Below are 25,121 nucleotides of genomic sequence, written 5' to 3'. Positions count from 1 at the left end.
TAAGTTAAGTGCTCACCTTTCAGCACGCAAGACACCGCTGAGGTACGGATGATCCCACGGCATGAGCTCCTATAAAAACATGTGATAAACAAATTCAATGTAATTATAGAGAATCTAAAATACAATGAAAGTCATTTATGGTAACATCAATTTAAACCTTTTAATACTGATATATAAAAATAAAACACTCACAGAATTAAGAGGGTTGAGTTTTTTCTTCATGTTACTCAACATCGTAAAGTCTTGGGCTGTCCTGTGAGATAAAACCCCCCCCCCCCACAAAAACAAGTTATGAGCTAATTGACTCGAGGCATTCATTCCAGTACCCACCTATCTCCACTCAGGGTCAAGGGGGGGGGGGGGGCAGAACCTATCCTAGCATGCATTTGGCCGAAGGCAGGGAAACACCCTGGACAGGCTAACAGGCCCACATTCATTACCTGTGGGTAATTTAGAGTCTCAGGTGCACCTGACTTGCATATTTTTGGGCTGTTTGAGGAATCCAGGTGTTAAACACTAGCAAGGAGGGAGTCCATGCAAGAGACGTACTTAAAACATTTATTAAACTAAGAATTAAACTGCAGAGGTCGGCCCGTAGAGCCTCCAAGACAGCGAGAGGGGCGTCACGCCGAGCTAAGAATATTCTTACTTAAAAACAGGAAGAAAAACACAAACGCTTTTGAACCTCATCATGCACCAACGTATAGCTGACTATAAAGGGAAGCATTGATTTAATGGTGTTTAACAACAGTATACAGGTATACAGTACCTGTCTGACAGCTGGTCTGTTAACAACTGAAGGAAGCTCATCACCGTCTCTGTGAAGGGAAATAAAATGTAAGATGCTCGAATTCAACCTTGAAAATGATCTGGTGTCTTTCGTGCAACCTTTCAGTTGCAGCTGTGACTAATGGAAACTGTATTGACGCTAAAGCAAAGACACACCTGGTGTCTTGGCCATCGTTCCCTTGAGGGCTCTGTGTCCGTAGGAGTTGTAGCCGACCAGTTTGGCCAGTTTGTATCTGCATTTCAGCAGCTCCTCCAGACACTCCATCAAATCTGCGTTTGGATAAAGGTAAATCCTGTACGCAATCTCTCGCACCTACAAGTGGAAGAGAGGACGGATCAAACGTTGATGAAGAGTTACAGGGGAAGTTGATCTTTGGATGGTCAGATGAAGACAATGATTATTACTTCAGCCTTACATGCACTCTGTTTTCATGTTACTCAGACTGTGATATAAATGTCCAACATGTCCTGACATCCAGTCCTAGAATCTGGTATGAGGCAACGGCGCCACCTGCTGAGCGAAAAGGGAGAAATGTGCCAGTGACCCAAACCAAATAAAGCACATACCAAGTCAGTGGGGGAATCTGCATGAAGTCCTCCAACTTGGATGAAGCTTCCTTCACTTGCAAAGTGCAGTTGTAGATGCTCGGGAATCGCAGACCTCGCAATTCTGTTGGGCAGGTGAGAGCCGACCAGAAACTCGTTGTTTAGATCCAACAGCTTCACGTGAAGAGCGACTGCCTGTTTCCTCTGCAGACAAAAACGGCAGCAAGTTCAGTACGTTGCACTGCAGAGGGAGGTGTGTGGAAGCATGAGGTCTTTATGTTTTATTGAGAACGCATCATGAACATCTCACCAGTTTGTCATCCAGATGAATTCCACTGATTTCAAAGTCGAACATGAACAACTCTGCCACTCGTCTAGGAAAGGCAGAAATCAATCAATCGCTTAACATAAACAATAATTATTACATGTATATATTAAAAAATGGAAAATTACCTCGAATCAGGGTCCAGCTGAGCCACAATGTCCGGGTTGTCCAGCAATACTTTTAGGCTCTTGCATAACTCAACATTCGTGTTCAGTCTGAAAACACACAGCCAGAAAACAAGAACATCTATCGAGTGCTACTCCAATACTCTTCCTGTTGTATGCAGTACAATGCAGCTAAATGTGCTGTGGTGTTCATTTGTAGTGTGCAGCTTTTCTTACTTCTCCACGACCGTGCCGATCTCTATGCAGCTCTTCTCTGCAGCTTCACGAAACGCTGGATCAGGATGAGCTACTTTAACAAAGTCTGCCTGTAATACGAAGAACAATGACAGTTGGCTTATAAAGGAAGCATACGACGCATAATAATATAAAGCAATTATAAACATTATGCATGCAGCGCCTTTCAACACATAGTTACAAAGTGCTTTACAACAACAGAACACATTTGAAACACAAGAATAAAACACAAACTAAACACATAACAAGAGTAACATCAATGCAATTTTGAAAAAGGTGTGTTTTTACAAGCGATTTAAAAGACGAGATAGGGTTTGGTGCACTGATCTCCGCGGGCAAATCATTCCAAAGTCCAGGATCCCTAACTAGAAAGGCTCTATCACCTTTCTGTGTTTACCTGGGCAACAAGAGATCTGATAAAGAACGTGGGGCGAGGCCTCTCGGGGCTTAATAAACAATCAATAATATCTTGGGTGTTGAACTCACCAGATCAGCCACTTTACACAAGCCATCTGAGAGCTGATCAAAAGACTCGACCGTCTCAACCCCTGAAGAACAAGAGCAAACCTTCTCCACCAGACGCTCGGTGTTCTTCAGAGCGGTCTCTGTGGCTGCCTGGAAGCCTGCAGGACAGCTCAGCTCTGACACTCCAAACAAACCCTGAAACCAGAGGTCACACACACACACTGTCATAACAATTTGTGTGCATTATTTGTTTCTTAGGACTCACAATTTGGATTTTGCAGTATGCAAAACAATCAGTGTACAGATGCATATTATATCCTTTCCCATGTTCCTCCTCCCCACCCAGTGTAACCCCTTGAAGAGGGATAAACAATTCAATAAATCAATAATATGGCTTCGTATTTGAGCCCATATAAAAGCAATATACCTTCTCTAAACTTCCATCGACACAAATGTAAGCCCATTTGAATGAAGGCTGTGTGCGTGCATTAACACAGCACTGTTGTAACTTAACAGACACAATTAGGACAAATACTAACCACGTTTTTCTCCAAAGGGTTCACTCTCCTGTGAGGTTTGGCATTGAAAGCAGCTCCAACAGGAGACCATGTTGTGACATTTCTCCGAACATGCGTCCATAAGCTTCTGTGCTTTACAAAGTACAGCAGCCTTTTACACGAAGACATGTTGTATAACAATCTGCAGTCCTGTTGGTGACTAAGTTACTGACAGTGACTGACAGAGGACATGCTAAACGGTAGCTTCACTGTTAGCTTCAATGTTAGCCTGTTTGCAAAAGACGGATATGTTAAAAAAAAATGATGTAAACTCCGTAATATACTCTAAACCTTTCTTTTCAGGGAAATTAAAAGCTAAGTGTTATTGTCATGTGCTAAGAGGTGTAGCTGTCAAGCCAACTGCTCACATGTTAGCTCACAGGCTATCAAAGCAAATCTAAATCCTGTAGCAGCATTTTCGTCAAAGAATTTATATAAATACAAAAAAAAAATGTAATGTCATCTTTATACCAGATAGAAGGTTACGTATGTATATTATTCGCCATAGTGCCGAATTTTCCTAATATTTCTACGTAATAATTAAAAACAGAATAAATCAAATCTGTCGAAAGTGCGACAAGCTAAAGAAAAACATTACGTGATGACGTCACACTGTCAGAAGTGACGGCGTGCGCTGGTTTGTGAAGCCCTTTCACAATAAAAGCTGGTTAACGTCGTGCAACATATTCGGTTAGCAACAGATCACAGAAATCTTAAAAACATAGAAAACTAAAAGGCAAACCGGTTATTACATCTGGAAGCTGATTTGTCCTCAAAACATTTATGGTTCTTTGGTCAGCGAGTACCAACTACCAAATAAATGTAAGTCTTAAATAGAGTAAATGTCAACTACTATTATAATATCTGGAACTAGCTTACTCCCTTTAAACATAGTTCCCAAATTAACAAATTTATTGGTGGCAGAAATATCTTCATCTTGCGCTTCGACTCCCTGTAAGCCAGGATAAAGTCCCTTTCACAAATAATTCATATCCATTAATTAATTTCTTAATGTAAAAGTGCATTTTCATACCTGCACAGATTAAACCGAGCAACCGTATAATCATGATGTCAATGGATAACATTAAGTCAAACACAGAATACCCCTTGAAATGATGTCTTTATTAATATGAGGAATAACTCATTCATTGCACTCCACAACCACATTGCGATAAGTTTTCCTGTGAAATCGGTTTATTAAAGGTGTAAAACATTAAGCAAAATGTCATAAAGCGACTGTATTTAGAAACCTCCCCATAAACAAAATTAAACCATGTGACTGGCAAAATGTTTTTAAGTCAACTCTGAAAAAGAATTTAACACTGAAAGTAGGTAACACAGAACAATAAAAGGTCTTCCCAATATGAGAAATCACAGTATTTTTGCGATAAGTACTTTTGGTTACTCGTACTTGGCAAAAAGGTACCAATTTGTGACATATGGCAAGACAATGCAGCAAAAAGTATAAAAAAAAAAACGAAATTTGTTTTAAAAAGAAAAGCAAATTTAAATAAACGTTTTTCTACCGACTGATCGTCGAAACCTTTCAGACAATGTCTCTTCCTCGATCAAATATTTACATCTATTTACTAGAATACAACACAAAACTAACTGTAAAAAAAAAAAAGAAACGGTATGGGGGAAATAACTCATATTCATTCGTTTTGGCTCATATCAACTCAAAATACAGTCAAGCATTAAGTCCGTGGATTACAAAGGATTGCTGTAGTCAAAAGTCTGAACATGGATTCGTTATGTCCCAGTGACTGTGCTTGGACATCTGCCGACCTGGAATTGTTTCTCGTCCTTACCTTAGCTCAAAAAACAACTGCATGTCTGAGACTACAGTAAACGTATTTGACCCCTGAGTTTCTAATGCAAAACTAGTGTATGAAATACCTCATTACAGTGTATCTTAGTGCAAGCCAGCAATATGCTTGATTAAACAAGAGGTATATTAGATAGCACCCAAGCTGACAAAACTCCCCAGAATGGTTACTCTGCCGGCCAAAACACAACAAGCAGTATGGGAGGTGGTGTTTTGCGCTGCATCCTTGTGAAAACCAGCAGTTCAAATGCTTGAATTTGTATTACATCTATAAACATGTTTTTCATAGAAAATATAAATATCCCTGAATGAAACAGATTCACAGCATTTTCTCTCGAGGACTCCAGTGCTACTACCATAACGTGGCCATCAAGTGTCTTTAAAGGTCTCCAGTTAATGTCCGTCTCGCCTCTACAGTTCCATCCACAACTTTATTCGCTGTCGTTATAACTTACTGTCCGCTTCCCTCGGTTACGTGTGTTCACGCGGGTCTTTTGCTGCGTTTTGCGGCACGACTCGTCGCTGTACTCCTTCTCTGAGGCGGACTGCGGCCGGCGCTGCCTCAGCTGCCGGCCGGCAGTTCTCTCGCCGACCCCGGGCCGTCTGTGACTCCTCCTCTTTGGGCTTCTGGACCCCGAGCTGGCAAACGAGTTTTCAGAGGCTGAAGACAAACGCTCGCTTTTGGAGTCAGAACTGTGATTGCTGTTGCTGTTGATTTGCTTTAGTTTGTGTTTTGGCCGCCTTGAGTTCTTCTTCGCGCTCCTTGAACGACCAGCATCTTCATCTTCCTCCTCATCTTCCTCCTCCTCCTCCTCCTCCTCCCTCCTCCCCCTCCTCCTCCTCCTCCTCCTCCTCCTCACTGGAATTAGATTGGGAAGAGGTTTCTTCCTCTTGCTTGGATTCCCTTTTGGGACGTTTTGAGGAGCCTGACTTGATATTTTTATTTGTGTTGTCCTTGGACACGGGCTTCTTCTCGCCGTCCTCCTCCGCATCTTCAGAGTCTGAGGTGTAAATACGTTTTCTGCTGGAAGACAGCTGATTCTTCGCTTCATTGGGAGAGGCTCTTTTAGACTCTCGCTTATTATACCCGTCTTCCCTCGACGCTGTGGGTGCTTTTTTAACGTTTCGCTGTTTCCGCTGGCTAGCAGACGTGGCGTCCTCCTCAGAGAGAGAGTTGTCGCTGATGTAACTCTTTTTTGGTAGCGCTCGGAGATTCGGCCGCCTGTTTGATGCGTTTTCTGAATTATCCGACTCTTCGTCCGACGAGCCGGTGGAGCGTTTCCTCCTCGACTTCCTCTTGGGTTTGTACTCCTGCTCAGAGCTCTCTGAAGCGGCGGTGTCGCTGCGAGGCCGTTTAGATTTCGTCTTGTTTCTTGTTGACCTCTTTGACTTGGGTTCAGCCTCTAATTCCTCACTGGAGAGATTGCTTTCTACTTTGCGTTCTTTATCTTTTTTCAGACCTTTCTTGCGTAGGCTGGATCTTTTTGGAGAGTCACTGAGCTCCTCTGATTCAGCACCATCCAGTTTATTAGTTGAGGCAGATTTTTGTTTATCTTGGCTTTTCGACGGTGAGACTTTACACTTCTTCTTAGAGTCCTTGTGGATTGCTTCCTCCACATTTCTTCCATTTTGGTGTGGGTGTTTCTGAGAACTGTGGTATTTGTATTCCTCATCTGAGCTGAAAGGAAGTTTGTGTCGTGTGGTCCTGCGTTCAGTGTCCTCTACCTCCTCCTCTTCCTCCTCAATTGCAATCTTCTTTTTCCTGGCTGGAGTGTTTGCTGTGCTTCTAGAAGGTTTCCGAGACTCTTCGGCTTCTCCAGAACTCTCCTCTGCAGCTTCCTCTTGCTCTGAGTTGCTGTCTGACTTGTGATGTTTTGCACTGTGTCCGTTCACATGGGACAAAGAATCTGCAGAAGAAAATACAACCGATTAAAGAAACTTGTCTCAATCCAAACAAGTGGCAACAACAAATTAAATTCTATTAATGACTGATGAAGACATTTCTCACCATTTCCCTTCGTCTTAGTCTTAGCAGCGTGTCGTGATATCCTCAGTTTGTGGGACCTTGTGTCTCCATTCTGCTGATTTTGGGAGACAGATGAAGCATCACTGTCATTACCATCCTCCTCCTTGGATTCATCCTTCCTCCTCGTCCTTGGATTCATCCTCCTCCTCCTTGGATTCATCCTCCTCCTCCTCGTCCTTGGATTCATCCTCCTCCTCGTCCTTGGATTCATCCTCCTCCTCGTCCTTGGATTCGTCACCCGATTCCTTCTTTTTACGTGAAGCTGCGAAGAGAAACAAGGAAAGAGTTTAGCAAATATGTTTCACGTGTATTTAAAGGACTGCTGGCGTTTAAAAGACCTAAGAGCATTGCATCTGTGCATTTTCCACGAGTGTCCAACTGTTTCTGAATGTACATGTCACGGTTAATATTTAGGATTGTAGGATAAAAGTAGTAAGGAGAGCGTTCGCCAAACCTCGTCTTGATGTCTCTTCATCAGAGTCCGAGCTGCTCTGGATCACTGCGGTGCGTTTGCTGGTCCGGACCGTGTGGCGGAGGCGGCTGCTGCTCCTTCTCGGCTGCTGATCCTCTTCCTCCTCCTCATCTGATGCTTTGAGGAGTTTCATCTTATTCACAGCTGCCCTCGCAGTCTTTCTCTTGAGTGACCTGCGAACTGTGATTTCCTCTTCCCCGTCAGAGTCCTGGCGGCGACGTCTCTCCCTGCGAGACGACCTGCTGCTGTGACCGTTCACTTCAGCTCTGCCCTCTGAAAACAAGCCATGCAGAAGGAAGTTTCACCATGTTGGCCGGTGGGGTTTGTGATCGTCAGAGTGTGAGGTTGTCGTTGGTTTACCTGTGTGCCTCTTGTCCGCACCAGCACTGTTTCTGGTCAGCCGTGTGCTCCTGCTGTTCTTACTCCTGCTGGGGTAGCGACGACCTGAAGACTGGGAGGACATCGGTCCATCCTCTCCATCTTCACTATCAAATTCCTCCTCCTCCTCGTCTTCTTCCTCCTCCTCCTCCTCCTCACTATCGCTTTCTGCAACTGGCAACAACATTACATTACAGGTAATTTAGCAGACGCTCTTATCCAGAGCGACTTACAGTGAACTCAGTACAGGCACAGTCTCCCTGGAGCAGCTCAGGGTTAGGTACCTTGCTCAGGGGTACAATGGTGGCAGCCTGGTATTGAACTCCCGACCTTCTACTGTTTTGTTTGGAAGGCGTACCACTAGACCACCAGCCGCCACCAACAACAACAACAACAACAACATCCACAACTTCACAATTTCCCACTCAAATCATCAAGTTTCTAGTTTCCTGATTGAAATCTGGATTTTAACACTTGACTCCTGACCTTTTTTCCTCTGCTTGGCGCGGTTGCTTCTTGTGACTCGTGCTTTCTGTCTGAGTTGATGGTGCCTTGAGGAACCACGACGTTTCTCCTCCTCAGACTCACTCTCACTTTCAGACTCTGAAATGCATTTGAAAAAATGACAGAGAGAGAGAGAGAATTGAAAATGCAACTCTCACAAATAAACAGCTTAAAGCGTTTCAAGAGAATCACAAAGGACATTGCTGCGATGACATTACAGGACACATCTGTCCCATGGTTATGTCAAGAGACTACGGTTACAGAAGCCACTAAGAGGCAACGTTTATGTCGTACCTGGTGTTGATGAAGCCGCTTTGGAGTCGTCCGAGGAGCTGTGAGCTGATCTGCTCCGTCGACTCCTCCTGGCTCTCTCGGGAACGGACACTTTGGCTGAGGTAGATTTGGTCACTGACGTGGACTCCACATTTTCCTGAGTTTTTAGAGCAGCTCTCTTTTGACTGGAGAAAAAGAACTTTTCATCAGACATGAACAGGAACCGCTGCTCTGACTACTTGCACCTGAAATCAGATTATTGTGCAGCATTTGTGTAACTCAAACAGACCTCGATGAGGTGTTGGACTGATCCTGCTGCTGCATTTTCTTGCGGAACCGCTGACTGCGGCGGAGCCTGTCGCTGCTCTTGATGGCAGTTTTGTACTCGGATGTGATCGCTCTGATCTGCTCCTCGAAAAAGGCAGCGAGCCGCAAGGTCATACTGTAAATCTAGAATAGAGCAGGAAAGGCGAGTCGGATCAGCGCCAACAACTCTGAAGTCAAACTATACAACGACTTAACATTTCATTATTAGATTTCAATATCCGTCCATGACATGTATACAATTATGTCCTCACCTTGGAGCGTTTATTGGGTGTGTAGGCTTTAGCGTTGGCAAATATTAGCCTGGTGTCTTTGCACACCTCTATAGGGTTTTCATAGCGGTCTTCCCCCAGCATCCTCTTCACTGTGCCAAAGTCCATTGGTGTATCAATGATGTCATGGTAGTCCTGGACAAGCACACAGAACAAGACTTAGACTTTATCTTCAGCAAAACACTGGAACACAAAATAGAGCCTGCTGACGTCATTTAGTCGACGTCAAGCTTTTAGTTTGTCGTTAACTTACCGGGTAGTTCTGAGGATTCACCGGCTGCCTGAACGGCTCCGAGTCCTCGCACTCAAATATGTAGTTGAGTAGATTCTTGCACTTTTTCTTCCAGGCGTCTCTGTCAGGCACCACCTCTACAGAGCGCTGCAAACATCACGGAGACATCGAGTGAATTGTCATGACATGTATTCCACACACACACACACACACACACTTTGGTTATGCTTTATGTAATGCTGCAGGAATGAGTTCTGAGTTTATTTACTGCCACAAAGTGTGCATCCATTTACCTGACGCAGTCTGTGTCCAGAGGACGTTCCCGGTGCTTCTGTGTCCTCTTCCTGCAGGCAGTACCCAAATGTGTTTACTTGAATCTGATCATTAACCAAATGACAATTACTTGTGACCAAAGATAAAGAACTAAACATGGAAAACAAACTTCCTAACAATCAACTGTAACTGTTTATAAGCAACTTCCTGTACCTAATCCCCTCTCCATATTATCCACTTAGTGTGCACATGTTTGCTATTTGACAGCAGTGCATGACATATCAAACAAATATCAAACTAATGACTAAAGCTGTTTTAGTTTAGCCAGACTGACCTCATCTTCATCATCCATTTCCTCAACAGCGTTGTAAATCTCCATGAGATCTGTGCAGCTTGGATCGCTGCGAAAGTAGGAAGATTGTTTCAACTTAGTGTGCCAAGACAATTTATACGAATGATACTGAATTTTGAGCATCACCACATGATCTAGAATATACCTTCTTTTGAAAAACACTAGACAAATAAGAGGTAAAAACGTACTTGACAAATTTCTGGAGGACATTTGTGATGATCTTTGCGGAGTGGGCAATCTTGCTCATTGGCTCATTGAAAGTGCGGGCGTTGTGTGCAATATACCTGGCATCCCAAATTAATGCTGAGAGGCGTCTGTGGATCACAGAGGTGAGTAAACGCAGTGTCTCCACAAACAGAACATTAGAATTTCAACACCTGGGGAGGCATAAATCAGGTCGGTGGAAGGAGGAAAGACTGACCTGTAGAATCTGTTCATGAGTCGCAGTCTGATGGTGCCCAGGTCAGTGGGATAGGCGATCACAGTGCAGTAGGTGGGATACTGGATTAAGTCCACAGGACCAGAGAAGGGAGCTGCGATCTCTGTAGCAGAAGCACAGGGGAAGGTGTGTCAGCATCACAGAGTACGGTAACCTACGGTAACCTTTGGTGTCTGATATAATATTTTTATGAATAAAAGGCATTAGTTGCTGGTGTGTGAGTGCGTGCATGGCTCTGCACACCCCGCCTGTCTCTCTGTGTAGAAGATATTTAAGTCCTGACTTGTAATTATAAATAAGATGTAGATTTAGACTTGCGGCAGGATGTGTTTTGGTTGTGGCCAGACATGTGGAAGAGGGAGTGCGTGTGAAGCCTTTTTTCCTTTGCATACACACCAACGGTGATGAGTTGGTCGATGCCGGCGACGATGCGTTCACACTCGGCGTCTCTGCTCCTCTCCCCCCACTCCCCAGGCAGGGGCTTGTACATCAGCTCACTCATCTCATCCTCAGTCACAGGGATACCTCCTCCTTCTGTCTCTGGCTGCTGGGCTGCACAGCAGAGATGGATTTGTTCAATATGCCTTGAAACACCATTTTGAGAACACCAGTGCTGTGTTTAAGTGTGGACGTGAGAGCGATAAGAGTAAAAAGACTTAATTACCACCATCTGGTATCGGTTCCACATCCCAAGGACTCAGTTTCTCTGTTTCCCCGTTGTCCCATCTGGTGAAAACACAAAAACAAGTGTTGCCAAAGTCAACAATCAGACTGAGTGCTACCTTTATGTGTTGTAGTTCAGATTAATATAATACGGTCAATAAAAAATATGTTTTTGTTTCAATTTAAAAACTAGTAATGTTCCTGTCATTACAAGAACACACCTGTCATGCCTCTTTATAACCACTAGGGGGACAGACAGAGTAGTCCTTGACCAATTGTGTATACTGTTGACTGTAAAAGTGCATCATTATATACGTCAAATTCAGATTTGGGAAAGAAATCCATAATATTCACTCCTCGTTTCTTTTGTCTCGAGAGGCAGACAATCCAAAAGTGTGAGCCACACATTTCACTCACCGCCTGGCGAGACAAACCGTGTCCAAGCTTTGCTTCAAAAATAAGTAACAGTATCAAAATCAGTATGTCCTAGAAACTATCTGATATTCGGTATTGTGCAGCACGTATCCAGCTCCCCTGTCACGACCACATGCGTGTTTCCCCACCTGACTTTGAAGCACTGGAAGAGGCTGTCGGAGTATTCAGGCTGGTAGGGCTCCTGACAGACGATGGTCCCAAACCACCAGGCGTCGTCGATCACGGAGCGGAACCTGTCGTCTGCGCGGGAGAAGAGGAGAACAACTTCATTTATCCACGGCACCACTGAGAAGTGGCAACGCAGAAAGAGAATGGATTGGTTACTTACTTGGTTGCCAGTTTCTACGAAGCGCTTCGTCGTAACTTTGCCTCAACACGAGGAAATCTATCACATCTGGCATGTCGTGATACCTGCGGGAGAAATCAGAGTCACTAAAAACATTCTTTGTGAAAACTAATGCTGAACCACACTCGTGAATTTATATACGCTTTATAAAACATACCAGAGGACCGGAAGTATTCTCAACAAAGAGCCAGGGAAGGAAACTTGCTTACTTGACAGAAAACGACTTGTCTGATATTTTGCCGGTGCCGTGGTCGATCAGAGTCAGCTTCAGACAGCAGAGTGTTGGAGGGCACACTTCATATTTGATCCCAGTGATCTTCACAAACTCTTGGTCCTAGACAAATCAACAGCAGGAGTTTCATTTCATTAGCATTTCAATTAACACATTTGAAAAACAAATGATGGGTTCAGTTTGGGGGGACTGGAACTGAACGCTAACTGTAGCCCTCCCCACTAAAGAACCAGATGTTAGTGGGGTTTTATTTGACTCTTACCCGCAGCTCCATTTTCTTCCAGGGCTGTTTGTCTACGTTGATGGGGTACAGGTCACTGCGGCTCACCGTCTCAACGTAGGCCTCGTGTCCCTGACGGAAGTAGATCACCTGACCGACAGAGAGAGCGTAACTTTACTACATGATGAGAAATAGAATAATGATCATGACTCCATGTGACACCGTCAAAAGATGTTCTTCTGTATATTTAGGAACAATCAGTAATGTCAATACTTCTGACATCTAAAGAAATGTTTCCTCTTCAGGGTCGAGTGTCGAGTGTCGAGTAACGTACCTCGTCGCCCATTTGGGGAACAAAAGGAGACTTCCTGGGGATGACATCAGTGATCCACGGTGACGGCCTGAACTCGTTGGACACTTCTCTGTTGATGGATGGTCTGACCTTTGGACGCTGATTGGAGGACGAAGATGTAAAACGTTTTTAATATTGGTCACATCATTATATTGTGATCATTAAGCAGTTAGGATTCAGACGATCGGGTTGGATAACAACTCACCCTGGGTGTCTTGTTTTTCGCTTTTTTGGACTTGTCTTTGCTTTTCTTGCCGTCTTTTTCCTCCTCGTCACTCTGCTGCTGCTTCTCCTCCTCTTCCTCGTTGTCTTCCTCCTCCTCTTCAGAGGTGCTGAGCCTGCGCTGCACTCGTTTCCGTGACGACAAGGGGGTGGAGGGCTGCAGGTTGATGCCAGCGTCTGCCGTCCAGTCCGAGTACTCGCTGGACGTGTGGCTGCGCGATCAAAACCAGTTAGGATTTTAAGTTTCGTAAATGGAAACAGGCGATACGGAAACTCAGTTTAATAACTTGTTTTAACCTGCTTGGGGTACCAGATCGGTGGAGAGTGCCACCTAAGACAACACAAAAGGAGTGACACTTAACACGAAAGTCGATACTTTTCTGTCTTCACGTTTCAGGAAGACCCGTTCATCTGGTACCCTAAACAAGCTCAAACTCACGTCTAAGGACGACACCTGCGTCAATAAAGCTTTATACCTTGAGCTGTCACTTTTCCACTCTTCCTCATCATTGGAGGAATCCATTTCACTGCCATCCAACTCATTGTCCTGAACGGATTCAAAATAAAAACAAGAAATTAGCTTAACAAATGTCACTTTTACCAAAGTGGCAGGAGGGCGGAGAATGCGATGACGCAGCGTGTACCTCTGAACTTGCGGTCTCTTCTCCCTCTTCACATGACATGTCCATGAATTCCAGCGCGTCACCGCGGCCGTGTGCTCGCCTCGCAGTGGGAGGATCATCGTCTGAATCATCCTGAGGGGACAGATGGGGCCGACTCAACACCGGAGCAAACATTTGTACAGAAAAACTTGTGAACAGAGAAAAAAAAAACCAAAGAAATGCTGACAATTATATCAGTCTTTGACTATATATTGATAAATAAACAATCCTACAGGAGGGGATCGTGACGATACTTTATATCTGCACAACAAAACCTCGGTCAGCCTCTCGGCCTCTTAGATCTGACGTCATGTTTTCTTGTAGGTCAGACGATCACGACTAAAACTTAAAAAGGTGACGAGTCGTTGCAGTTGCTGCTCCACAACTGTGGAACCAGCTGCCGTTAGAGATCAGAGGTTTTAACCCATCTCTGTTTTTAAATCTAAGCTAAAGACACTTCTTTAGTCACTGGCCTTTGTTCACCCACTAATTCTTCTAACACCTTTAATAAAGATGCTGTTTATTACAAATACTTTGATGATTATCCACAAAAAGACCATTTTAAACTTCCTACATTGAAGCAAAGAGAAGAGAAACCTACTCGACAGCTGCTGTAGATGATGCGTCTCTTCTTTGCATTGTACAGAGTCACCTCCTCATCTCCTCTGGCTGTTCGAATGTCCTCCTGGTCCCTGAAGATAACATTTGTATGAGGTTTGAAATTTAGACACAAACAGTAACAAAATGTAGAGCAAAATAAAAGTTGCATCTCTCTCTCTCTGTAGCTCGATGGGGACGTTTAGACCTGTACCTGTATCTGCTGGATGCCACCTCCGGCACCACCACCCTGCGTCTCCAGGCCTGCAGGTCTCTCTCAGTGGCCATCTGACTGCGAGGAGCATTCTGGTGCATCTGCCGGACGCCCTCCACCTGTCCGCTGCGGCGTAGACCCACATTAGGGGGGTGACTGCACGTCTGCACGCTCATTCACAGACACTGTAATGAAGGGAAAATACAAAGAGTAACCTTCAGTACAGTGCTGCCTTCAAAATCACAGCGCTGCCTTCAAACAGCTCACTGGATCGATTTTCTCCCTAAATTGTGCACATTTTAAAGTTAGATGAATCGATCTGGTGCACTTTGAAACCAAAATTAAGAGGTTAGACCTACAAACAAGTTTGTGCTCTAGTAAAAATGTATATAATCCTCCGAGCAAAGGCGGACCCCTCCCGTTGAGAAGCGTGAAACTATATACGGTTCATTATGAAACTGTGGCGGGCTTCATAGGAAACAACTGTGCGGGTTTATCCTTTATTAGGAAGCAGCAAAAAAGTCCATTTGCCGACATCACCCGTCCTGCGATGTGACAACTGCACGTGCGCACATCGTAACGTCGAAGCTGAAACCATATATTTGACATACCTCTGCGTGGTGTGCTTGGTGCGAGCTGCAAAGCTGGGCCATGTGCCTCCGATTGTCCTTCTGGTCCCGCACCAGCCGCCTCTGTCCCGGGGTGGCTCTGTCGGTCCTGTTGCTGCTGGAGATTTCGGATGGCCTCGTCCAAAAGGTTGCTGCGTCTTATCGCAGCCTCATCGTGCTCTGCAGTTTGCTGGCTGATCACCTGCTCCACAACCTCGCCATCACCTGAAGAGGTCATCAAACAGGGAGCATGAGTGAGATGGTAGCAGAGGCTCACAATGGTCAAATACTTACAGCGGCTGGTCAAGACGACGTTGTAGCAGGAAAGTTATGGTTCAGATGTTATTAACTGTAGTTGGCTGATAAATTAATTGTGATTTATATATCAAACTGTACATTTTCCTCTATAAACTTTCTAACTACTGGTCAAATTAAGGTCTGTGTGTGGTCGGCTCCATTCTTACTGGTGGCTACGTATCCCAGCTGAGGAACCAGGTGTTCAGAAGCAATGTTCTCCCGGCCTGGGACAAGACGCTGGTATCTAAAAATCAAGTAAAGACATTAAAGTTGTTAACATTGTTTGTCATTGTGGTCGAGGGCATTGAGAACTTGCATGGACCAAACATTAAAACATCTGAGCCCGCAGGTAATGACTGAAGAGCGTATGGTATGGAAGACATATCAACTGGGAGGTCATGTCTACCTTGGTGGATGGGGGTTTCCATCCACATCCACTAAGAAGGGTGGGGGCATGAGATGGGGGGCCTGCTGCGTCTGTTCATCCAGCACAAAGCCGTTGGTGTCCCGGATCAGCGGTCGGTAGTCTGTGTGGAAGAACACCTGGTCTGGAAGCTGTGTGGAGATCAGGAGTTAACGTTAGATTTAGCTTTTGTTATATAGACGGGATTATTCAGACACATTTATTTACACGTTACATTTTCATACTATACAGTAAAGCCTTGCAAGTGATCAAATTCAAGGGCTATGCCAGTTTCTTACTCTGGTTTATGAAACACTGTTCTTCTCAAATGATAAAAACCTTCCTAAAGATGGCATTACTGTAGATTTCTTGCAGCTACAACGATACATTGTTTGTGTAAAGATTTCAATGCATGCGTGACATTTTTCTTGCCTTTTCATACGGCTTGGAACTGCCAAAGCCAAAGATGAGCAGGTGGCCATGCGAGTCTGTGCAGGCAAAGCGATGACCATCGGGGGTAAATTTGCAGTCGAAAACGGCTCCATGACCCTGGCCCTCAATCTGGAGGAGAAGACAAACACAAAAATCAACCAAAGTACAGAAACTTGTTCGGTAGGGAGACTAACTTTCAGTAAATCTGTTGTCTCTTCTTACCCACTTTGTGCAGAGAACAAAAAACAAGTAAATAATTAGGCAGTCAGACTCGTCGAACAGCAAATCTAAACGTATTACAGATAAACAAGGAAGTAGCACCCTGAAGGGAAATGAGACAGTTTGAAGCCACACTGAGGGAAACTCATGACAAATACAGTGAATACTAAACCAAGTCTGTTTTGTTCCCGTGTTGCTGTTACCGTCTTGGTCATATCGTGTATCATGCTGCGTCTCTAAATGAGTATCGTTTGTGTTAACCATCATGTGAACGTCATGTTCCGATAGTGTCAGTGTACCATGTTGAAGTAGTGCTGTGTGTTTGTGCCTCGCAGCAGATCCCATATGAAGACATTCCCATCATGGCCGGCAGACAGGATGATCCTGGGGTCAAAAGGGTGCGGCTCCAGGACAAACACCTCGGCCTCATGGCCCTGAAAACAACGCTCAAGTTACTCTCTGCTTTTAAAATGAGTCCAATTGTGGCGTTCAATTTAGGTCGTTATGGTCCTATATTTGACTAAGAGAAGATTGTGCACACTAACTTTAAGGATATGTAGCAGCTGTCCTGTGTAGGAGTTCCACACTTTGAGGAGATGGTTGTTAACAGCCGTGATGACTGTATTATCGTGGCGATCCCATGCTACCATGGTGACTTTGGGTTTGAAGTAGCTTTCCTCTTCACTCATTGGTTCAACACTGCGAGAGAAAAAGACAACAAATTAGAGAAATACACACAATACGTTGCACCTCTCAAAATATACAATCTAATAGTGGTGCAGTTGATTAATTACTGAACACAAATGACTAAAATAATTGCATTTCATGAAAATGAATGTTCCACAAATGTCCTCTTTGTTTCCCGTTGCTACCTGTTCCTCTTCTGTTACTCATCTTTTCTCTCTCACAAAATCCTAATCTCTTAATATTGAACAGGCCGGGTGCATTTAGTGTGACGTCCTCAGCTTTATAAACAAATAGCTAAACCTGATAACATGTCTATGATGTTACTTAAGGCGGTGAAATTGCTTTTGGCCGACAAGCCAATTATAAAAGCTGGCAGTGAGGTGGCAGACTGATAAACTCTGGGTGTTAAATACTTTGTTCTAAAGATGTAAACAAACAAAAAAGGTAGCTGGTGGTATGGGCAGACTGATATCTGTATTTCAGTGATGTGCTGCACACATACGTTCTGTGCGTTCTGTATGACCGTACAGTGAAATAAGAACTCCTTTACATCAGTAGGCAAAGAAATCATTATGCAGAAATAATCCAACATCTTTCAATCCTTAGCAGGAAGAGACATCAAGTATTCACAATTTGTTAACAACTGCTTTACAAGGCGAGGCGGCTGTGCTTCGACCTATACAATCTGACAACTGAACAAATAAAACATTCAGTAAATGGATTCCTCACATGGTTTCCTTGTACATGCTCCGACAGCTCTTTGAGGCTGACAGGCCAGCTAATGATTGCACTTAATTTAGCAAAACGTCCAGACTTTATGCCGCAAATGAGAATCTTGCTCATGCTTATACAGTGTACATCCTTGTCTAACAAATACTTGAGGACACATTATAAAAAGGAATCCACACATGGTGTACAACTTTAACGTGTCCCTTACCCTGGAAGAGTGGCAGACATGTTGAGCAGGATGCACCTCCACTGCTGCCGCAGATGGAGCTTCCAGATCCGTGCTGTTCCATCTCGACTTCCACTCACAAACCTGAGACAGGACGGCACCAAGCATCACTGTGTGAGCACGCCGTTACATTTAACTCAGTATAGCTACTATGAAACAAATCAACGGTGAGTGAGTACAAATGATTCTACTGTACCTTTCACCTGAGTGGCAAAATTGGATGCTATCAACTTTGTCCTGATAGAGCAGAAATATGGAGAGCAGAATATGGAGAGCAGAAATATGGAGCAGAATATGGAGAGCCGTTATTAACATTTGTCTAAAGTAATTACTGAAAGTTGATATGTGAATATGATCTCTGTATAATGCAACATGCTGCACATCAGAGTTTTTAATAAGGTTCTCACCGTGTGCTCATGGAGCTCTGATACTTTATCTGGACTCCCGCCCCCCATGTAATATATTCGGATGACATCATCAGTACTTCCTGTTGCTAAGAACATCCCACCTGAAAATATAAAAAAATCACAAGTGAACTTTTATGTCTGTTATAATGATTTGCAAGCTAGATGATAATTCTGTGAACTGTATGCTTCAACACATGAACTAGCTTACACACAGGTGTGTTAAACACAAACCCTGTTAACATTCAACATCACAGTAAATTACCTGGACTGAATGAGGAACACACAGTCTGAACTCCCGGCCTCGGCCGCTCTGTAAATTTGTGAGGCCGATCACTTGGAGGACAGAAGAGAAAGTGTTACTGATTAGAGAACAAGTGGCCATATTTTACTGACACACACAAGTACATAGTAAAGTCCAGTCCAGGTCGCAGCCGATGCAGCGGCCGGTCGCTCCCATGAACTTCACTACATTTTGGTTTTAGTTGTTGTGTTTTCATCTTACTGACAGAGATACACTCGTCAACACCAGAGAAGGAAGCGTGGGAATTGCATAAAGTGCAGCGGACCTTGAGACTATTGGCACTCCAGCCGGATCAAACGCCACTAAAGGACGGAGTGACTGCCCCAGGTGGAGATGGAGGAGAGCTGGGATGGGAGCTACGTTACCCCAGCAAGGATCTATGGCTCCACTGCTCAGCCTACTCCCGACTAATGTCCGGTCATAGGAAAATAAGATGGATGAAATAAGACCCGGGCTGACCCAGCAACCTCGAAGACTGTTGTACCCACAACCTAAACGGAGAACTGGCTCCGTCGTGAAAATCCGGATCAAGCTATTGCACCCGACGGGTAAACCGCATGACCGAGCGAAGGACTACTATAAACTATGTTTATCTTAAGTTGCATAAATGGACCAGGCTACAACTGCAGTCCGTTGTGCAAACCTGTGTTGCATAATGACAATAAATGATCCTTTAAAAAGGATTTAAAGAATTGTAATACGCAGTACCAGTCCTGACCTTCTTCATCTCGTGTTCTCGTGTGATGGCCCAGCCTTCAACGGTCAATTAAAGTCTACGCTAATCTAACCGGTATTACGGCTTCAGGATGACAGATGTGATTCATAGTCAGGTAGGTCTATCATTCCTTCATCATACAAGACTCATCAACACACTTAAAATCTTATTAGTTTAATTGCTTTATACTTCTAACGAGTTGCTTGTAAGTCAAAATAAAGCAGGCTCTTTGAATGAGGCTGTTAGGGGGAGATATTACCAAAATAGTAGCTCCACTGTTGGGACAGAAAGAAAACTGTCAAGCCAGTGTTTGCTGATTTCCATAAAAAGATCTATATATACCATTTACATAACAGTCTACAGTTTAGCATGTTAAAGTGTTTGCTGATCGTTACGATACAAAATCAAACTAAACTATGTTTTGTTCAAATATGCCGCAATGTCAGCGTTTCCTCAATCAATTATGCACAAGAGCATGTAAAGAATAAGACAATGGTCATTTAAAGCAGCACTCACCTAAAGTTAATGTTGTTGACGTCCCACTGCCAGAAACAGACAGTAGCATCAGTTCCAGTGGACAGCATGTAACGTTTGGAGCCCTTAGCAAACGGTGAGAACTGAAAACAAAGCATTCACAGATCAGACATCTGAAGTACTCAAATGACATTAAAGTCAAGACGTGACTGTGTGTTCTACATGGAGGGTTCAGCCAGAATCATGTGCATATTGCAAACATGTTTTTACAGCTGAGGCAAGTTGTCATAGCAATAAAGAGAAGATGCAGTGGAGGCTCAAGGAAACATATTTTTAGGATAAAACAAGACTCCAGACCTGCCACCGCCATCTCTCGTTTTATTTCAGGCATCGTCAATGCAGCAAAATAACATATACTGCCACCTAATGTCTTAAGCCACTGCTCCACTAAAAAGGTATTTTACTGTATATAAAACAACAAGATTTGTCATCGCTGGAAGAAAGAGACTTTACTTTGACGTGAACATACCTACTAATAGTTAAGCATTTCATAAAATGATCCCACAATGGAATTATGAGCTGCAAGAGCCCAAAAAACCAAAGAAGTATTCATGAATCTTACTCCTTTGCTTTGATCGAAGTAATATATTTACAATTGCTTCATTTTTGCTGAGGTCATCCAGACATTTAAGCATGCCCAGATCTCACTCAAATCATGATAAATTATTTAACACCTGCTCCGAAATACCTTTTAAAAACCCAGCCATATTCTTAAAATATTAAATGTACCTGTAGGGAGGTAATAGATCCACTGTGCCCCTGCAGCACAGCCACAGGGGCACAGGTACGAAGGCACCACACACGGATGGTCTTGTCACAGCTTCCCGCGGCAATTAGTGTGTTCTCATAATTAACCGCCAAGTCTGTGATCTCTGCAGAGTGTCCTCGCAACGTCGAATGAAGCCTTCCATCAAACGAAGACCAAATCTTCACCAAACAGTCATCTGAGCCCTGACAAAGACAAATACCAACTTCTACTTTAGTATACATTAGAAGATGATGGCCGTGCACTTGAAGACGCTCCCATGACATGAGCAACTTGGATCTGTTCATCACAACATCAAGTATGTACAGTCCCGATCAGCTGAGTGACAAATTCAGAAAATGTGCAGTATTCAATATTCTGTGTTTTCCCACTGTGCTAATCAGCGTTTCAGAAGAGCAAAAGCAAAGTTAAAGTCACTGCACATTAACTAGGGGTTTATTTTTGAGTAGGGGGATATGTAGACAAGTTCCATCTTACTGTGAAGATCCTGAGACCAGTGCGATCAAATGCGATACAGTACACTGCAGACAGATGCCCCAGGATCCGCCTATGCAGCCGCATGTGCTCATAGTTGCTGACGGGATTGATGGAGCTGAAACGCTGCACTCCAGTCAGCTCTCTCCCTCGATGGATCTCCACTGTTGACGATAAGATGCCAGAATATTGTGATGAAATGACATGGCTGCAACAAGACTGATCAACTCAAATACAGCAGGGGGGGGGGGGGTTGGGAGTGGAGGGGCATTATCATCAAGGGATGAAATGACATATATGGAAACACAGGAGGCTGTTATTCTTGGGTAAATGCGTCATCTTGTAAATGACCCTCATAAATACAGCTCCAAATACAGTTTTAGTTTATTTTGTCCCTCTTACTAACTTGTTTTATCTTTTACTTATTGTGTTGGTTAATAATTGGTTAAATTTAAACGGCCATTCCCATCTCTAAACAATAACAATATCACTTAAGTCTGATGCATATGGTTTGTATCTGCTGCTATGGGAAACGACAAAATATAAGAAACTAGAACACCCTCCATTTTCATCTGCTTTGAGTTCTCACTGCCTCAAAATTAATTTGTTATAAGCATTTCATGAGGCCCATTTGTATTGCATGTCTTCTAAATAGGTGGCTTAATCCACAGTTTAGTTAATTGAACAGCATTTCATTAAATAAACAAAGCATCTCAAAGGCCAACATGTGTATTCTTTTCCTTGAAGAAAGAAACCTGGATGCAAACAGGCATAACAACAATCTTTGCAGCAGTGTGTAGTACAACATAAATGCCTCAAACAGAAATCATTGGAAACCCTGAATAATCAAGCGAGTAAAGCATTGAGAAATACTAATAATTCCTTTCAAACCTCGAGATAAAAAGATGACTTATGATCAATATAATGGACACGTTAATAACAACTAGCACCGCGATGTAACAGACTGCAGCAAGGCGACCCATCTGGCTAAATCATGGCAGCGCACCAAACTGTTATTTGACCATAGCCTGACAAAATGGCTTCTACTTAAATTTGTAGAGTCAGGGAAAAGAGCAATACACAATGATTTACACAGTGTATAATCTCAGTCCTTTAGGATTGAATGAGGATAAGAATTCTTCAGACTTAATGTGCACATGACTTTTCAGCACAGACATAAAACGCAAGGTTAGTGGGGAGAGAAGTTTGAAAACACAATGACAAGAAATTGCATGTCAAGTACATGTACCAATTCCCAGCATATCCATTTGTCCACTACATTTTCTAAAACATAAACAACCAAGGAATATTGCACAAAGCCAGACCTACCTAGGTGTGGAGGTTTCTTGCAGTTGTAAGGCCTCTCTGGTGGTCTGCCCCGGTGAAGGGCTGCATATGATGAAGAATTAAACCGCACACTGTCGCAGTCTGAAAAACAAAACGTACAGTTCACAGAATGATTCAGCTGATTACCAGCTGCATGTGGGAAGAGGATAGTATCACTTCAGGCAACTGCACAAGCCAAGAAACTATTCAAATCTTTATATTATGTACAACTAAATATTCATCAGTGTAAGAGTAATGTATAATTTCCATTACATAGCCAGTAGGGAGAAAAACATTTATTAGAAATTTCATCGTCCCAGAAATACTTGGAGGCTCCTTGGGATTGTGTACCTTTTGCGGTCCTAAGCATTGACTGCTTTCCAGACCCCAGGAGAGAGTGTACACCTGGGACACATGATGGCACATCTTTGTCAAGAATTGGTCCAATCTGCTTACATATCTGTAGCAAATGGTTTGGTGCAATATGTCTGTTGGCTGCAACCTATCAGAGCAAACAAAGACAGAATTGGTCGAATCAACAATTTTGATAATCCATTATGAGACTAAAATACCAAACAACCTTCTTAAATGTGAAGATTTTTCTCTTGTAACATCAAAAATAAGCAATTTGGGGATGTCACCCTGGGCTGTCAGAAATTATAATCAATATATTTTATTGTTTTTCAATAAAAACTTTTTTAGAAATAAATCAACAGATTTATTAATAATACAAATGTTTTTTGTATTGCCCTAATGCATATGTATTTGTAGGATTTAATGCAATGTAGGATTCTGGTGAGTTTGCATCATAAAAATAAGAAATAAAAAAAAAAACATGGCAGATTCTTGGTCTTATGTATATAGGTACATTTAACTATTATTATGAAATAGTGCTTTATGCAATAATCCAGGGACTGCAGGCTGCCAAAACAGTGTTGTTGACTAGAAATGTAGAAATGTCTGACTGACAGTGTAGTTGGTGGTTTCATGTGCTTCTCAACTCATATTCTGAGAGGCGTGGCTTCTTATGCAAAACTTTCTTTTTATGGACCAATCACAGATCAGGTCACATGCAAAATAACGCAGAGACAGTGCATCTCGCTCTCTGATTGGCCAAGCGGAGCCGTCTCGACGTAGCAAAGAAGCTGAACTACCCACCCTTTCTGCAGTACAACAGTCGGGGCAAAATAATATTAAACCTTCTGTCCAAATACAGTTTTCTAAGCGACCATGCGATTCACTCTGACAAATTAGGTCCGTGGGAAACGTCTCGTGACTTTGTCAATCATCTCAATTTAAGAAAATCCAACAGTAGTCAAGCAGGAAAGAGAACAAAGACCATAAACAAAAACAGAGCATGGACACACACAGTCCCCCCCCCCCCCCCTGTCACAAGACAATAACAACCACCGACAATGAACTTAACAGATATGAAGTTAAATCTTACCACATCTTCATAAGTTCTCGGGTGCTCGTTTCCCAGCCAGTCCAATCTCCCGGGTAAGAGCTGTTGAAAACAGTGTGTTAAACGCGGAGTCACCACAGAAAACAACAGCATGTACACGTTAAGCTAGGAAAGAAAAACACCGGGTGGTGTCAAACTAATGAGACGTACAGAGATATTTAAAAAGTCGACTAAGTGAGACACGTTTTATGTCCAGACTCAGTCCAAACCGACGGATAGCAGCTAGCAGTTAACAAGCAGCGGAAACAACAGGGAGATACACACCTGATATTCCTCTAGTTCACTCGCCAGGACCTGCAGTGGATCAAAACAGGCGATTCAGATTAGATTGCCCCCCCCATTATAAAACTAGCTAGTCAACTATTTTTGAAATACTACACACTGTACAAGTCAAAGCACACCAGCTCACCTCAGCCGCTCTCCGACATGGACCCGTTGTTAGAAAACGAGAAATCAAGTAATAGAGCTCTGAAATTGAACAGTTGAGGAAATTAACCGTGAGAAAAGCAGTTGGGATATCAATTAGCAGGAGCGTTATCGTTGTAAATTAAGCTATCAATTGGGTTTACTTCTGCGGCTTACCCGACTCAAGGAGCGAAATGTTCCGATTTTTGGCCATTGATTCGGCCGTGATTTGGAGAGGTGAAACAAATGTTAGGCTAACTTTATGACTACAGAGAATATGATATATTTATTTAATTTCGGTTACACAGCTCTGACCCCCTCCACGGTTGCTCCCGCTTTCTATTCAGCCTGTTTTCAGTCGCCATTGGAAGGATGAGGCCCCAGCGATACGACTTACTTCCGCCACAGCGGAGCAACACAGGAAAAAGGGGGTGGGGAGCGAAGAGCACTTTCAACAAAAGACTAAAGTGCGCGTTAGCTCGTCGGTTAGCAACATTTTTATTTTTATTTTTATGGGAGTCACGTATTGGTACGAATCCACGTGTAAAAATAAAATAAAATAAAATATACATTATTTTTAATTATACACAGCGCTGAGATCAAACGGCCGCCCGGAACGTGAGTTCTGCGCATGACGTCATAAGTAACGGTTGCCAATTTGCTTTAGCACTCTTTAGTTTTTATCAATTTTGTATTTAAAAAAATAATATTTGTATTGTATAAATTAATAGTTACAACCTGGGACACTACAGCTGTTAAACATTTTTGTT

At 43.2% G+C, this 25,121-nt stretch overlaps 2 protein-coding genes across 2 annotated transcripts in view; both read right to left on the bottom strand.

Annotated features, from left to right (window-relative positions):
- Positions 1-3,481, bottom strand: part of LOC115017311 (mitochondrial intermediate peptidase-like) — a 21,521-nt gene extending 18,040 nt beyond the window's left edge. The window contains exons 1-10 of the mRNA XM_029445616.1: positions 3,024-3,481; positions 2,506-2,679; positions 2,002-2,090; positions 1,789-1,875; positions 1,646-1,709; positions 1,357-1,539; positions 946-1,102; positions 770-818; positions 193-253; positions 17-69 (exon numbers count right to left, since the gene is read on the bottom strand). Coding sequence (XP_029301476.1) covers positions 17-69; positions 193-253; positions 770-818; positions 946-1,102; positions 1,357-1,539; positions 1,646-1,709; positions 1,789-1,875; positions 2,002-2,090; positions 2,506-2,679; positions 3,024-3,170 — 1,064 coding nt within the window. The 5' untranslated portion in view covers positions 3,171-3,481. The remainder of the gene's footprint in view (positions 1-16; positions 70-192; positions 254-769; positions 819-945; positions 1,103-1,356; positions 1,540-1,645; positions 1,710-1,788; positions 1,876-2,001; positions 2,091-2,505; positions 2,680-3,023) is intronic.
- Positions 3,482-4,142: 661 nt separating this feature from the next.
- brwd1 (bromodomain and WD repeat domain containing 1) lies at positions 4,143-24,745 on the bottom strand. Its single transcript, XM_029446132.1, is given in 47 exon segments — positions 4,143-5,700; positions 5,702-6,776; positions 6,878-7,010; positions 7,084-7,157; positions 7,350-7,640; positions 7,728-7,919; positions 8,232-8,348; positions 8,544-8,707; positions 8,812-8,972; positions 9,101-9,253; positions 9,372-9,497; positions 9,644-9,694; positions 9,958-10,024; positions 10,164-10,289; positions 10,397-10,517; positions 10,811-10,966; positions 11,079-11,140; positions 11,641-11,752; positions 11,841-11,923; positions 12,068-12,192; positions 12,353-12,460; positions 12,645-12,761; positions 12,868-13,096; positions 13,361-13,431; positions 13,529-13,639; positions 14,148-14,238; positions 14,358-14,509; positions 14,511-14,542; positions 14,969-15,190; positions 15,430-15,506; positions 15,669-15,817; positions 16,098-16,226; positions 16,616-16,750; positions 16,862-17,015; positions 17,941-18,042; positions 18,155-18,195; positions 18,366-18,466; positions 18,628-18,698; positions 19,898-19,998; positions 20,645-20,866; positions 21,159-21,319; positions 22,485-22,583; positions 22,833-22,983; positions 23,929-23,988; positions 24,211-24,240; positions 24,356-24,414; positions 24,529-24,745. Coding segments are annotated over 47 exon segments (6,801 nt in total). The 5' UTR covers positions 24,566-24,745; the 3' UTR covers positions 4,143-5,300.
- Positions 24,746-25,121: the final 376 nt, after the last annotated feature.

This window comes from Cottoperca gobio, chromosome 13 (genome assembly GCF_900634415.1).
Source record: "Cottoperca gobio chromosome 13, fCotGob3.1, whole genome shotgun sequence".
In the NCBI taxonomy this organism is placed as follows: domain Eukaryota; kingdom Metazoa; phylum Chordata; class Actinopteri; order Perciformes; family Bovichtidae; genus Cottoperca; species Cottoperca gobio.
Note: the sequence above shows the minus strand (reverse complement) of the source record. Positions and strands in the feature narration are given on the sequence as shown.